This window comes from Ambystoma mexicanum, chromosome 12 (genome assembly GCF_040938575.1).
Source record: "Ambystoma mexicanum isolate Mex_15411 chromosome 12, UKY_AmexF1_1, whole genome shotgun sequence".
NCBI lineage: Eukaryota > Metazoa > Chordata > Amphibia > Caudata > Ambystomatidae > Ambystoma > Ambystoma mexicanum.
The window spans coordinates 28,611,918-28,629,021 of NC_090936.1; the positions used below are offsets into that span (position 1 = coordinate 28,611,918).

Below are 17,104 nucleotides of genomic sequence, written 5' to 3' on the forward strand. Positions count from 1 at the left end.
GATATCAGACAACGGTCTGATAGTGAATAGGGCTAACGTGGTGCGCCTACTCTATCATGTTCTTAGCCTGCAACTCCTTATCTCAGACGATTTGGTGACAGTGGAATTATTTGATGAATCTATAACAGATAGAGTAGCCCTCTACCCGTTAATGCCTCTGATTAGTCAGCTCCTGATGAAGGAAGCTAGTCATCTTAGACCACTGGGGATCGACCTGTGGGAATTCAACCTCTCAAGAAGGCACACCAGACTGGTATCTCCGAGACAAGGCATGTTCTCAAATGATACTAGGAGCAAGAGACAAGACCGCGAAAGAGACTATGGCAGAGGGTCATTTAGGGCCCAAAGGAAGATTTTAAGATAAAAATCTCTGCAAAATCAAAGAGACGAGTGATACTCCAGTAGATAGAGACATGCAACGCCAGATTATTAAGACAAGGACTCCAACCAGCGACGGTCCAGGCGAATGGAGGTTTTAAGGACCGATTTACCCGCAGCGAACCGAAAGAGAGGAAAAAATCCAATTGACCATTAGGGGTCCGATGACAACTGGAAGTGGCTGGTGGGTCTTCTAGCAGATAAAATGTCGATGACATAATGCCAACATTCGAAAGAAAAGGACCCTGTGACCCAGGCAAGCTGGAACACGAGGGGCTTTGTCCATCTATTTTCTGAGGGGATCTAACAATTGGAGATCACAACATCATATGTCTCCAAGAGACATGGTTAAGGAAGGGGCCAATTTTAGATGGGTATGAAGTTTATCTAAACCCAGCTGTCAAAGGACATAAGGGAAGGCCCTCTCTTCAGGCCTGTTGATCGCGATTAAAGATGATCTTCGCTTTCAGCACACTGAATCCCTTTCACACAATCCATACATTCAAATACTGGTAGGCAATTTGACTACTGACCAGGCAAAGTATATCAAGACACTAGTCCTTCTAAACCTTTATTGGAATCCGGCACGCTCCGAATGCTTGGCATATCCCGATCAAGTGGCTGACCTGATTGACGAACAACACCTAAAAATTTAAATTAAAAAAAGACCAGCCAAATGACATGAGCGAGCTAGTCCGCAAATTGAAACAGCAGCATCGAAACTGGGCAAAGATGCACAACAAAATGCTGCTTGGGGAGGATGCAGAATTGATGTTGGAAAAGATAAAAGCCTGCAACACTGGTGAAATCTGGTCAATACTAAATCGGTTGGATTTGCCCCAGGAAGCAGTGCTGATGAACCCTGTTACAGCACCAACCTGGATAGAATATTTTAAGAAATTCTCAGACGTGGTGCCGTTAGGGATCTCAGTTGGTCATTTAAACGAATCAGCGTGGGATGGTGTTGACTTTAACTCCAGAATCTATCCTAGCGATTAACAATAAGCTTAGCAACTCACGAGCCACAGGGCCTGATGAATGCGATGTTAAGGCAAAACCCTGCTCAATGGGCAGAATTCTTGTCGGTTCTCTTTCTATACATCGCTGAGTCAAAAGAAGATCCCTTCTTCATGGAAGACATCGATAATTGGGCCCACTTATAAGAAAGGCCAGAGATCGGACCCAGCTAACTCTCGTCCGATAGCGCTCCTGGATGTGGCCGGAAAAATATTTGCCACTCTAATATTGAAGAACTTATCCCAGTGGACAATAACATCAGCACACAGGGATGAGTGGCAATCCAGCTTTGTGAAAGGGCTAGGGACTTAATATCTTCATCTTGAAGTCTAGATCTGAGAGGAATAGAGCGAAGAAGACATACCTAGCCTTTGTAGATTTAACACAAGCTTTCGACACCATCAAGCACCCTGCCCTTAGGAAAAAGTTAAAGCAATGGGGCTGCCCCGGGAACATGTGAATGTAAATGTTAAAGGATATTTGTATTGCGCACTATCACCACCGGAGTGGTCCCCTGGCGCTCTAGGGGCTCTGAAAAAAGGGAAAAGGGAAAAAGGGGACCAGGGGGGTGAGTTAGTGGGAATAAGCTGGAGGAGTGCAAGAGAGCAGTGATGTGCCGGTGGGTCCGTTAACTGGGCTTGAGGTGTTTTACGGTCGGTAGTCGTCATGTGCTGTTGTGCAAGTCTATGCGTGGTTTGTTTTGTTGTTGCAGTGTAGTGAAGTTTGTGCGGAATGTTGTGTTGTAGGATTGTGGCTGTGTTTAGAGTTTGAGAGGTGTATGCAAAAGGGTGAAAATGTTAGTGGATTGGTTAATTGGCATTGCTGTCTGGAAGTGAGGTGCTGAATTTCCGTATTCTCTCCAGGTAGGGTGCAGGAGCATCTCTGCGTCTCTGTCCTGATCTGGGCCGTCCGATACTCACAGTCCCTTTCACACATGGCATCCACTCACATTCACAACCTTACGCGAGATCGGCCTCAGCCACCTACGTGACACCTGTCTGTATGCGGGGCAGGCAGGTGTTTGTGCGTCCTTCAAATCTGCCCCAGGCAGCATTCCCAATCCAGTCGGTGTGTAGCATTGAATAGCCAAGGCTACTCCATCCATATTTGGCAGGTGGTTGGCATTCATAATTTTATTCAGTTGTTTATGCAGGCTATCGCTCCCATCCCTTCAAAATGTGGCACATGCCAACGCTTGCAATTACGTCGAGGGGCGGCACCTGCCTTCATTCACGACTCCATATAGTCAATGCCAATGTCCACAACTTAGTTCAAGTGTGGCAAGTGCTAACGTTAATGTTAAATAAATAAAATGAAACTAAAGAAAACAAATAAGGAATCGAAACACAAAGCAGTCAGTGGAAAGACACCATTTAGAATGCAACCATTAAATAACACAACACAAATTTGAGATCATTGAAAGTATGCACACCGCCAAAGGGTGGGGAGGGTTGACTGAGAAAAGACTGCTGTAGAGAAGCATTTTGGATCTATAAACTACAAAGCATGTTTCTAAAAGACATGAATGAAGTCTAATGTTTGTGCTGTTTATTATGAACACTATCAAGCCCGGTATACACATCAAAAGGACTGAAACAAGGATGCCCGTTGTCGCCTGAATTATTCAACCTATTTACATCGGATATTGACAAGGCCTTTCTAGGTACCAGATGCTTCCCGACAAAGTTTGGAGCTGAGAAAATAGGGCTACTGCTGTTTGCTGACAACATCGTCCTGGCTGACCAAAGGCTGGTGGGCCTCCAGAGGCAACAAGACGCATTGCAAACAAATATTTCAGCAAATGGCCTGCAGATAAATCCTGCAAAATCAAGGATTATGGCCTTTGGAGAACCGACAAAGAGAACAAAGATCAGAGCAAAAACCTGGTACCCGCACAGAATGAAAATACAGGAGGTAAAATCTCTCGTTTATATGGGCGTTTGTTTAAACACTAATGCCTGTGACGCTTCTAGAATTGCTACGCTCAGGAACAAAGTAACAAACTTAGCATTGCAATGGCGAATAATTTTGAAAAAGGTCTGTGGCTTCTCAATGATCCCGGTGGTCACTTTTTATAGAATGAAAGCAACACCCATTCTAACATATTGTCACACTGCGACCCTGGAAGCTGTGGCAACAGTGGAGGCTCGGTAGTTAGCCATCTCACAACCTCCCTTTGACGGTCCACCCTTCATGAGATCAGCTGGATTAAAAAAAGCCACGCCCCCTGCTTGTAGCGTTGCAACTTCACTGTTACCGACGCTCGAGCTGTTAGCCTGCTACCCTGGTTTCCTCCATTCAATTCCTCCTTCGCTACTCTCCTTGTACACCACCTCTTCGGCGTACCTTCCTCCCTGGACTCCTCTTACCTTTTTCCTCATTCATTGCCCTGCTCGAGTCACGCCGACTCCGGTTCCTCTGTTCTTTCTTCTGCGGAGCCGGCGCTGCTAGACCTTCCTCCTTCCCTCTTTGGGAGCTTCTGTGCCCGCCTCGCTGACGCCGCGCCTGCCTCTTTCGGCAGGCGTTCTCTGGTGTGGATTTCCTTGACTCTTTGGGTCGCTCTGCACCAGTACCCCCGATTTCTTTTCTGCTTCATTTCCTTTCCATTCTTTCGGGAACGGAGCGCCCGCTCTCTCTCTCTCGCTCACACTCTCTCTCTTTCTCTCTCTCTCTCACTCACTCTTTCTCTCGCGCATGCTCTTTCTGGATCTCTCCTATCACCTAGGATTTCCATCTGTGTGTTTACCGGATAATTGCTACGGTTCTCTCCACATTCCGGCCATTCTGGCTCCTGTTTGTATCCTTTGTCTCTCGTTTACTTTTACTGACCAACAGCCCAAGGTCAGTTATTTCCTTCTTACCTTACTCTGGCTAATAATCTGACCCCTGGTATATTCTGAGTCCCACTTGCACTCTGCTGCTGATTGTCTCGCTTCTATACGGTCTCCAGGAGGGTACTGCTTCCTTCACTCACCCATGCAGCAGCACAGGGTTTTTTCTGCCTAGTAAGGCTTTTTCCTTGTTCGGGGGCTGGCTCCTCTGGATACCTCTTTGGCTGTTGTTCCAGTTACAGTCAAGGTGGCCTCTGGGGGGGGTTCATACCTACCTTCACGAGAGGAAGAAGGAAAAGAAGACAAAGAAGAAAGAAGATGAGGACGAGGATGCCTCTAGGAAGATCAGAAGAAGGAAGAAGGCAGTGTCATGATGCCTACCCCCGGGCATCCGGATCGAGTCCATCAGCCCCGGGAGCAGGCATCCAGATACTCATTAAAACCCCAACAGCCCCGACTAGGGGCTGTTTGGATTCAGTCCTGGCGCCTTAGGCGCCAGGCTCATAGACTTTACTTACCTTATGCAGACCATGCTCCAAATGAGTCCAAGCCAACGTGAGGCCTGGATGGGACTATTTTATTACAGGGACAATTTTTCACTCGGGTGTGGTTCTGGGGAACTTCTTACCTGGGACTACTTTGCAGGCTATTTAAACCACGCCCGAACAGCAGCCCAAGCTTCGCGTTATTCTGCATCCAGCAGCGTGACGCTCACTGTGTCTGCAAGTCAGCATCCAGTCTTCTGCCACGCCCGCCTCGAATCCGGAGCTCCTACACAAAAGGAAAAGAAAGGAGAAGAGGTTAGATCACGGACATTATTTGATTCCTTACCTGATTCCGGACCCAGCACATCTCCGAGCCTGGAAAGGACATTATTTCAGCACGCGTCGCTTCGCCAGCAGCAGCGCCGCGTTATACTCACCAGTCCACCGCATCTTTCGACTCGGCGCTGCCTCCATCATTTTCTTCGTCGAAATCCAGAACCTGGGGGGAAAACAAAAGGAATAACAAGGTGAGCCGAGAAAACCGACAAAGACAATCTTTTTGCCACCATAGGCTTACCTGCTTTAACACCGGAGGTATTACTCTTTAATTCGCTGCATCTTCCTATGCCGCACCTATAAAGGGAGAGAAAACAGCAAGTTAAACTCATGCAACTTTTACCGGACAGTGTTTGGTAATACAGACTCTTACCTGAACGCCATCAGCTGCCTCCAGGCAATATTCTTTTGGACCGAGCTGCAACCTAACGAGGGAATGGAACAAGAGTGAACATCGGACATATTGAACTCTTTGAACTTTATAGACACTGGAGTCAATATTCCTCCGGAACTCCTCCAGTACCTTCAACCCAGTGAAGTAACTGGTATCTACGCGCCCCTGCACTCCATGCAGGATGGAGAGCTCATCATTGAGGTTACCCAAAGGGGATATCGGAGGTGATTAGTGGGGAGAACGAGAACTGTTGGGGGGCCATCACTAAAGTCCACGGGTGGCTAAATCCCTTTCTCCACTTGCAGGAGAATACTTCTACGAGTCCAGCAGACAAGATTAGGCGGGCCAGTCCAGACTGTCATCTCTTCACTACGCATCACGTTGGTGGAGACCGCAGCTGTCCGGGTCCGATCGACGCCCCTGTGGGAATCAGGTGAGCGTAACAGGCAGGTCCCCTGACTCTGCCTAAATACACACCCCTACCAACTTGCCCTTTTTGGCTCTGCGTAACAACGCCACACCATTGGCCCCGCCCTGCCATGCAGGTAGCCACACTGCCACCCCCCAAATCCATGCAGACCGACGATGCACGCAACATACTGCAGCATCTCACACCTGTGCAGTCAAAGTGCTAGCAACATGCACACTCCCCCAGCCCTGCTCGCTGCCTCATGTCTCACTCTCTCCAGCAGCCAGCATGAAACTAGAATATAGTGGGACAAAGGCCAGACCTCGCCCGTTAGGAGAGTGCTCTCTACACCTGGCCACACAGTCTGTCACCACTAACATCGATTCCATCCCCCGAGCATTGGGATGGCGCAACGCCAACCTACGGCAACGCCAGCCTGCAACACTGCACAGCTCCCAGCCCTCTCCTATCCCTAATTTCACCCACCTAGAGACTCAAACCACACCCCCTCGGGCAGCAAAATCCCTGCATACAGGTATGCCACAAGCATCACCGCTCCGATGAGCCCTCCTCAACACAAGATCCCTGGATGCCCACGCATACGACATCCTTGACCTCATTACCTTGACCAATCGAGATATTCTAGCCCTCACAGAAACCTGGCTAACTCCCACTGCAGGACCATTGTTATCGATCGCAATCCCCACAGGCAACGCAATACTCTGCTGCGACAGAACTCCAAGAAAAGGGGATTTGTAGCGCATCTACAAGGACTCCATCCACCTGCGACTCCCCAACTGTGAATCCATCTCAGCCAAATGAAACTGCTCACCCAATGCCATCATCACCCTCCACCTCATGTATCGTTCACCGTGATTCGAGGATGACATCACACAACTCATCTTGCCTAACCTCAAACCCATCACCCAGCTCCTAGTCCTGGGAGACTTCGATTCTTGGTTTCAATGACCCCTCTGACACAGAGACCACTGCCCTATCCAGCGCCATGGCAGCCCTAGGCTGTACCCAGCACATCACAGACCTGACACACTGTCCAGGCTGCATCCTTGATTGGCTTCTGGACAGCGAAACCAACATCACAGTGCTATCCAACCTGCCTTGCCCTTGGTGGGACCACCATGCCATCACATTTACCATTCTCATCCCGAACAAACGCAGGCTACCTAGCACCAAGTCTGCTAAAGGTCCGGCCAACTTTCTAGCCCGCAGCTCTCGCGAATTGACCAGTACCCGGGTCAAACCATTGTTCAACTGCCCCCTCGCCCCCATTAAAGATCCTGCCACCTTGGTAGACTACTACAACATCTGGCTAGGCAGAGCCCTTGACCTCCTGGCCCCCTCAAAGTCCAGAAAGCAAATACGCCCTACATCGCAATTCCTGAGCCACCAGAGCAAAAAGAAAAGCTGTCAAAGTTGCCTGAAATAAAGACACAACCGCATCTAACAAACCCCACTTCTCCAAAATCTCTGTCCTTTACAAACAACCTATTCACGCCACTAAAGCAGCCACCCTGAAAACAGCTCCTGGTGTAATGATGCCCAAGACACCTTCATGGGCAAAATGACCAGCTGCAAGCCAAGATACAAGCCAAAATATCCTGCACATCAGCTGCCCCGGCCCTTACCCCAGTTCTCGTTAAACCCAGAGACATCCTTCTCTTCCAGTTCAAACCTACCTGCGTCCCTCCCCACCCTAGCCAAAATCATCAAAGATCTCAAATCATCACTCTGTAAAGGCAACATCTACCCAGCCTCTACTGTTGTAGAACCTCTACTCCCTCTCATTTCCGCCATCATTAACTCCTCCTTTGCGACTTGCACGGTTCCATCCTCCCTCAAAGAATCCTGGATTTCCACCTTGCTAAAAAAGCCTTCCCGTGACCCGGCTGTCCCTACCAACAACCGACCCATAACCACTGTCCCCTTCATCTTGAAAATGATTGATAGAGTAGCCTACTTTCCTTGAATCCAACCACATTCTGTGCACTCGACAATCGGGCTTCCGCCCCAAACATGGGACTGAGACAGCTCTCCTAGAACTTAAGAAGCAGCTAGACAACGCAAATGACCTCAGCAATCTCTCCCTTCTCCTACTGCTCAACCTCTCGGCAGCCTTAAATTTCAATTACCAGACACTTTGCCACCACTTTACATCCTCAGCCCACTTTTTATCAAATGCTGCCAAATGGGGTGCCTCTTTCTTGGCAGACAGGTATGCAGTGGCTGGACCAAGGCCTATATCTTGCGGAGTACCCCAAGGCTCCTGTGTCTCCCACACTCTGAACACTCTGTACAATGTATACACTAAACCCCTTTTCGACCATCTTGACATGCTAGGCATCTCATATACTAACTATGCTGATGTTACGCAAATTATCATCCAGCTCTCCGCCGACTACGCTTAGGAAACTCTCAAAGTGATCACAATATATGAAGCTATTCAATTTTGGATGGCCACACATGGCCTCTGTCTTAATGATGAAAAAACAGAGCTTCTCTTGATCGCCCCCTCTGGCCCGCCTGGCCAAACTCAGCCAAGCCTACGAGTCATTCATCATCGATGGACACAACATCCCCATCGCCACCTCGGTAAAAACTCTGGGCGTATACCTAGACTCCTCTCTAAGCATGACTCGACAGGTAATCACATTGCTTCCTCTTCAGGCTATGCCAACAACCTCATCTATACCAGTAAACACTTTCTGTCTTCCAGGAAATGGCTCGAAGTAGCCCACGCCCTCATCGGCTCAAAATTAGACCATTGTAACTCACTTCTCTCTGGCGCGTCCAAAAATAACCTGAAAAAGCTACAAGTAACACAGAACAATGCCCTCCGAGCTGCACTTGACATTGGCAAGCATGACCACATCTCAGCAGCTAGGAAGTCTGCCCAGTGGCTCTCGGGTTAAAGCCAGAATCAAGTTCAAGATCCTGTCCATCGGCCACTGCTGCCTATCAAACGACTCACCCTCCTCCCTCACTCAAAAAATCAAAATGCATACCCCAGCAAGGCCTTGAGGAACAGCCCAATAAACATCGCCTCATCACCCCCAAATTTAAGCACAAAAGATCTGGGGTTTCCAGCTTCCCTGACAGGGCTGCCACCATCTGGAATGACCTCTCCCTGCTCCTGCGAAGTGAACCGTCCTACAAAGTCTTCAAAAAAAAGCTCAAAACCCACCTTTTCAATTGACTCCTCCCTACCCCCTTGCCCTTTCCTCTCCTCACCCTCTGTAACTTTCTCTGGACCTTTGCAATTAGCGCCTAGATATTGTAAAAAAACAGAAGGTGTCTCACCCGTTAGTCCTCAGGCCTCCGTCATCCAGGTGGCCAGGACATGGCAATCACTTTTGGATCCAGTTCCTGGGGGTGGACCAGTGAGCGAGGATAACCTGGGTGAGGGGTCTTCGGGGAGTAGGACACCTAATGGCGGGATGCGGTATCCCCCTCCCTGTAACACCTTTACCCCATCCTACCCGGTAGGATATTTGGGAACTTCACTCCCACCCCTTTCCCTTCAAACACTTTCACACAGACAGCCCGCTCTAGGAAAAAACAGACTCCCACCCGAGCATTGTACCTGACATGTCCCACTACTATGGTCAGGCAATTACTGGTAACCACTCACACCTGACTTCCATTACGCTTCCTCACACGGATATAAGGCGGAGCACGAGAGCACACTCTGAGCGAGGCAAAGCACAGGAAGGAACAGTATTTTCCCAGACGGAAGCTGAATGAGGGAAGAAAGACGGCAAACCAAGAAGGGTGCACATGGAAGGAGATACCCTTGACCTTTCCAGCGAGAAACTGTTACTTTCCAAAATCCTTCAGAAATGAAAGCATAAGGCCAGGAAACCAGATTGAAGAATCCTGTAGTGTGTGTCGGAGATACCGGGGCCCTCCTGCACGGTTGACTGAGTCGGGGAGGAACAGCAGCCGCTGTGGGGCCGTCCTTGGCTCCAAGATCAAAGCAGTGCCAGAGCGATCAACACAGCCGGTGAGTTGGGGAGACCGATGCAAGACCGGTCTGTGTTGAAGTCAAAGTTGCAAGCGGCTGTCACTCACCAGATGGTGAGCTTCGGTCCTAACTTGATTGTAGAGCCCAGGTTAGACCGAAACCCGAGCCTCCTCTCTTTTGAGGGAAGAACTCTTTTCTAGGATATGCCCCTTTGCAGACCTGATTAGACCTGCAAAGGGGCCTATCACCGAAAAGAGCGGGGAATACACACCGCCATGAAACCGGCTGAAAAGGAATGATCAATAGGTTAATAACTGGGTGGGATAGAGACTGCCACTATTAGAGAGTAGGATAGATATATACCTGTACTATCCGATCCCCTCCCCTTTATGGAGAGGCAGCCCTGTTTCTCTCTATGAAAGACAGGAAGGAGAGATATAGCTAACTGGCACAGGAATAAGATAGTCAAGAATAATCACAGGGGTTATTGTGTTTCCGCTGAAGTTAATGTGTACTGATGAGGTTTGACAGTACCAATAACGAAAGGATAAAATAACAAAATGGGAAGGTTAGTATGGAAAAGAGACGCGGGAGGCACGAGGAGCGCACTTGTGCCGGGGAGGTGCACGTACAGCAGAGCGTTTGAATTTGCACAAGAGAGTCTAAATATTCTCCAGTAGTGCTGCAGGATTAGGGTAGGAGAAGGCTGCAGTTTTCTTGATGTGTCCAGAATAACACCAGAGTAGGGCTGTGGTTCAGGTTAGGCAGCCGTGGTATGGTACAGAGAAGGTTAAAGAAAAATTTCAGCTTAGTCCGTGTTAACAGGCAATGGTTTGGTACACGGAATATCAAAGGAAGCAGAACGTAATCTCTAGGCAGTCCATGTTAACAGGCAATTGTTCATTAAACAATATATCAAAAGGAAGCAGAACGTAACCTCTAGGCAGTCCATGTTCACAGGCAATGGTTTGGTACACGGAGTATCAAAGGAAGCAGAACGTAACCTCAAAGCAGTCCGGGAGCTAATGCAGAAGCTTGGTACACGGGATATCAAAGGAAGCAGAACGTAACCTCAAAGCAGTCCGGGAGCAAATGCAGAAGTTCGGTACACAGGAGTAATTCAGGGTTTGTAAGATGGATTGAAGGCGAGACTTCAGAATGCCGGTAAACGACTTTAATTGGAAGCAGCATTCTGCAATACTCAAACGTTTTTGTTGTGATGGACACAAGGCTCTATACGGCCATTGGCTGTCCTAGACACGCGACACAGGCGTGATGGGAATTGTAGTCCGAGTTGTTGCGAGAGACGGCCGAAGCAGCCTGTTTCCACAGCAGTTTCCAATGCCTAAGGAACGGGGCTGAAAAGCGCTGAAATCCGTATTGGAAAGTAAATCGTAACCCTTTGTTTTTAAGTTAGATAGCAGTGTATGTGCCTGCATGCACCCTGTGGAGCATAGGCGGCCTCTGAGCCATAACAGCGGCAACATTGTATAAAGAGTGCAAGAACAAAGATTGCTAACGAGTGTGATGAAAGACGCGAGGAAAGCTTAATTGCTGATGGATGTTTGAACATTAATGAAGAAAGATACAATACCAGTGACAGAGTGGTCCGGCACCGCAAGGGTGCTCAATCTAAGGTCTCTGTAAGGTATCTAGCCAAGAAGTGGTAGAAACGAAAGTAGAAGATTAGGAAGAATGAGAAGGGAAGTGAATTGAAGTGGTCCTGCAACGGTTTAAGCAAAACCCATTGCACATTCGAAAGTCTTCGATTTTTGATACAAAGAGGAGAAAATAAAAAGTGAGATTATATGGTCCGAGCCCGAACGAAGGAGACCAATTGCGAACATTGTGCTAAAGGGGTTCAAGCCCAAAGTAAGGGTGATCCATGGTACGAGCCCAAACGAGGGAGACCAATTGTGAACTTTGTGCTAAAGGTGTCCGAGTCCGAATGAGGGAGATCCATGGTCAGAGCCGATCGAGGGAGATCAATTGTGAACATTGTGCTAGAGGGGTCCAAGCCCGAACAAGGGAGATCCATGGTCAGAGCCCGATCAAGGAAGACCAATTGTGAACATCGTGTTAACGAGAACTTGTCAATGTGAAAATCCTGATAAGAAAGGAACTTTGGTGCTTGTTTGCTACGACAGGCCCTTTGCAATAAGAGACTGCTATTGGGAAAGAGGCTTTAACAGAAGGCCCTGACACCTATGCTTTGAACTGTATCCTTGTGGCAGAGAAGCCATAGTGTGTGAGAAGCTCGAACGTGCCCCCTTACCCTGTGTTGAAAACGTGGGGAAGGGAAGTCAACTGCTCAACTATCCTGACATTATATTTCTTGAACACTTCTTTTTACATACATTGTTGTCCCTCACCATTTGTATTTAGAAGGATTGGCAATAGGTTTATAAGTATAGGCCCTTTTATTTTGACAGAGACTCTACTAGGACTGCCTTATTATTATTTGATGGCCGTAGATTGCTCCCATCCTTAGATTTAGGCTTAGATTGTTTGATACCATGCCTTCCTTACAATGCCTACGGGCTTTGCACGCTTGTATAAATGTTTAAATAAATAAATGAAATAAATAATAAATCGTATGCTTTGAAGTTAGTCCTTTTTGGGGGTGCAGCCTCCTCTTTGATTTGTACACAAATGAAATGAACATTGACACTAAGAGAACTGTTTGTAGTAAATGCCTGGGTTTCCCCTCACAGGTGCCTAGTGCTGGAGTGCTTCTGAAGCCATCTACTTCAGTGTGCTTTAGGATGTGGGGGCAATCCCCATCTCCATTCGGGACCTGTAAAAATACCACCACTTCACGGATATTCCGAAGATGGTCACGGTAGTGAGCAACAAATGTGTGGCAATTGTAAATGAATGATAAAATAGACATTTAACGATGCAAACGAGTCTCGCTCTTTCATAGTTTGTGAAGTCAAATCCTATTCAATATTCGGTGTACAGTCAGTCACAGAGCATGGCCATAAACACAAAATATCAAAAATATGAATTAAAATCAAAATAGTAATCCAGCTTTTTAAAATCTGTAATTATTCTTACCTCCAGTACAACACAACATTTTCCATTAGCTAACTGCATGAGGAAATGAGTAAGATGGGCATAACATTCGGGGGTGGCACACATCTTGCCCTAGAATGATAAACACAGAATTTATAATCACAAACACAGATATAAATGGTCAAAACGCATTTGTGTCACTAGTTCTGTGTATTATCAAGCCATGTTTCGATTAACAACCATTTATACATATACACAATCCCTTTGCAGGGACTAACTAACAGTATGCAATCAGAGCCTTCAAATCAGCAAAGAAACATCTTGGAAAATCAGTCTTCACATCTGCCATTCAGCAGCCTGGAGCCCTGTTTCACAGGACGTATCAGCCACACTTCGACGCATGTCTAGAGTAAGGTGGCTGCAGGTTTTGGTGGCACTATGCAAAGCGACATCACTTAAAAACTGAGAAGGATGCACCCCTTTGCACCCATGATGTTCTGGCACCTTGGAGCTCTACAAGGTACAGTATGTTCGAGGAGCATTGAAACACGTACACTGATGCATGTTCTCTCCTATAGAAGCAACATGTCCAAGGTTGGTGTAAGATGGTTACTCTTGGGTTAATGTTGAACAAATTTCCACAAGGTTGGTCCCTTTCTGCAAAAGCAACACATATTGGCAAAGACAACAGTTTTGGCTTGTGTGTACGAATAGGATAGGCATAGGCATTTACCAGGCACTGCCATAATGGTACGACCTGTCCACTAGATGGCACCCGCTGGGAAATTGGTGTGAATACAAGGGCATACGATAGCAGTTACCTAAACAGTCAGGGACTGGAAAACCATTCTGGGACCCTCTACGGGTATTCACTCCAGCATAACATATATAACATACACATCTATAACATATTTTAACACACAGAAACGATTTTGGAGCGCATATGAGTACATATATAATTTATATCAGATTCAATCTCCTAATCCGCTACCACTGTCCCTGGATAAAAGCACACCCTGTCCCTGTCAGGGGGTGCTATCCCCAGGTTGTCGGTGGTGTACCCCCTATCTAACAGGAAAGAGAGAGATGATTATCCCAATAAACACAACCCAATCTTTCATATGTGGTACACAATTTCAAATGTAAAACCATATACAGTAGCCACACTAACATGAGAGGGATTAGTATAGTCTCGTCTCGTAACGCTCTGGACATTTCAAATGAGTTTTTATTTTGGTGCAGTCCTTTTTATTAACCCACAATGCAATATGTACAGTAAATGCATGGTGGGGCTAACTGTTAACTAAAAGACTGTGCACAGTCACAGCTTAAATACTATTTGTGAGTGATTCACTGCGCCAGCCCTTCGCCAGTATTCATTTGTTAGTCAAAAAAGTAATATCCATATCTATTTGTGGATATCGAAACTGGAAAAGGTTGACCAGTTTCGATGACTCAATTTGTTGGGGTCATCATCTTCAGGACCAATAGTTTGTTTAGTGGCGTCAGTCGCTGTAATCCTTCATTCAAAATCTGGCAGCCATTCCGGAACCTAGAGAGAAATGTGAAGTGGACATTCATTGGATTCAAGGCTGCAGCTGCCACACAAAAGGTTTCAAAAGAACCATTGCCATCATTTCGGGCATGAACCATCTCCACACAGGGGTTCTTACCCACCTCACAATAGAGGCCCACATCATTGCCTCATCATGAATTCATTTAGAGAACGTTAAAAATGTAAAGAATGTATGAAATTACCTTAGGGCCCAAATATGGTCTGTATGGGCTCGAAAGGACCTAGCTTGCCAGAAGTGTGAGCTGCTTTCTCATTAAATGCACGTCTCGCTGTATTGGGGGCAAACAAAAAGAGTAATGACTTGAATCAAAAATGACTTCAATCAAATCCACATGGCATTTCTCGTGCGCTCTTAAAATAAAAGCGCCAACAGGTACAAACGTACGCGGTGTTCAATATTCGAAACAGCGTTGTAATCGGCTCAAGCCGCCTTGAACACTCCCTCAATCAGAGAGCGGTGCCGAGTTCAGGTGCACACGGGTAATGCGGGCCTGGACGGATAACCTATCGTCCTACCACAATGCTGTTCGCTGATGCCATATACTTATTGTACCCAAGGGTTGCTGAGTTATTGCAAACTCATTCAGCCGCTTACCTTCCCCGAGCAGTGCCAATTACTCGCAATGGATTTCTCCTGTGTCGTTCTGATGCGGTGTATGAAAAGGTTGCTAAGCAATGCTGCTCTCGCGCTAGTAATATTCAGTCACAAATGGAGGCATGGCCAGGCCCGGAACTGAAGGGACATTTTGTGGGGTGGCCATATTGAAATGGTATGCCATCCAGTGGCGTCCAATGTACAATCAACCCATTGTTCTGGTGACAAGTGTCCCCTGCCTTCACCTCACTATCTGCAGGGTAGTGTCTAGTGAAACTCTATTATAAATGTCTGTCTCGTGTGGCCCCTACGGATCATCTAACCCGGGGTACCGTCGTCAGTGTTGTATGTGTGTGTACACCATTTAAAAATGTGTGTGTACACCAATTTAAAAAATAATGATGATGCTGGTCTCTATTCACTTTGTTGCAGGGCCGACTCGCTGCATTCCCAGGTTTTTTCTTGGTAAATCGGCCCTTAATGCAGCAAGGAGGCAGGGGTTATGTACCCAAACCGCTAAGGACAACCAAATCACTCCAGGTCACATGGTCTCATTCTAAAAATGGTACGGATTTGCACCCGATTTTATTTCATGACTGCCAGGTTGTGCCATTGAATAGCCCCATTGAGACCATTCCTACAGGTATTTAAGTGAAAGATCCACTGTTGTTCTTTTTACAAGAGTAAATTGGCAAAGTTACCGCCCCCCCACAAAATGTGGTACCAAAGGTGCTGTAAGTTTTGAAGTTCTAATGCATGATTTATGCTCAATCAGTCTTTTCTTAGTGGGTCTTGCTGTCATCCTTACATAATGCAGCAAGCATGGGCAAGTGAGGAGATATACCACCCCTGTGTTGTTGCAATTAGTAAATGTCCTCTTTTGCCATGGTGTCTTCCATCCGATGTCAATGCTGGTACTGTGCTGTGTTTGTGCACACATTGTCCATCTTCCACAGGGTGCATGGCAGGTTAGGGGGAGATTATCACATAGTGCTCGCGGATGGTAGCTGGAGCATGGCAATAGCGAGTTGCGGTCCATGCTTTTTAAATATAGTTTCGATGTGAGCTGGCCCTCCTGTGCCGTAATGTGGAGATCCAGGAAATGTATTTCCTGTTTACTTGACTGTAGACTGAACTTCAGATGAGTTTTACATCCATTCATCCAAGTATGAAACAGTACAAGTTCTGCAGCTAAAACTTCAAAGATTACCAGGATGTCATCTATGTACCAGCGCCAAACAGAGATCTCCTCTTAGAATGGGTTTGTCACCAGATACACGTATTAATGTTCGAATATATGTACATATATGATGGCTAGGCTGGGGGCAAAAGTAGCACCCATAGCCGTGCCTGAGATCTGCTGGTAATATGTCTTTTCGAACAAAAAAGACATTTTGGGTAAGGGCGATCTCTGCCAGTTGTATAATAGAGGCATGCCCATTGCCCAATTGTGGATCCGAATCAAGAAGTTGTTGGACAGGTGCCACAGTATTCACAAGTGGGATCTTGGTGTAGAGTGCCTCGATGTCCATGGGGCCTAGCCATTGGGTTTCCACATTGAATGCTAAAGTACCAAGGAGATTGAGAATGGCTGTTAGATTCTCACAAAAGACTCAATTTTGGGGATCACGTTTTTGATGAAAAAAAATAAAGAAACAAAACAAAAAAATTGACATATTGGGATAATGGTTCCAATATGGAATTTATGCCGGACACAATGGGCCGGCCTGGTGGAGGGTTAATACCCTTATGGATTTTAGGAAGGGCATAAAAGGCAGGGAGTCGTGGGTGTGTAGGTGTCAAACACGCAGCTTCCCTTGCACTAATATACCCTTCTGCTATTGCTTCTTCAATATTTGGGGCTATCAAGGACCTAATATTAGGTGTATGATCTGTAGGTAGTTTCCTGTAGCTATTGCCTTCCTAAAACAAGGTGTGGACCAACTTAGTATAGTGAGTGGTATTCATTATTACAGAAGCACCCCTTTTATCGGCTGGTTTTAAAACAATAGACTTATTGTTGGCTAGGTCGGTCAATGCTGCCAATTGTTCTTTTGAACAGTTATTATGTACAAAAGGTATT

At 46.7% G+C, this 17,104-nt stretch overlaps 1 protein-coding gene across 1 annotated transcript in view; it reads right to left on the minus strand.

Annotated features, from left to right (window-relative positions):
* HDAC10 (histone deacetylase 10) overlaps nt 1-17,104 on the minus strand; it is a 706,011-nt gene that overhangs the window by 268,692 nt on the left and 420,215 nt on the right. The window contains exon 11 of the mRNA XM_069627848.1: nt 12,893-12,982. Coding sequence (XP_069483949.1) covers nt 12,893-12,982 — 90 coding nt within the window. The remainder of the gene's footprint in view (nt 1-12,892; nt 12,983-17,104) is intronic.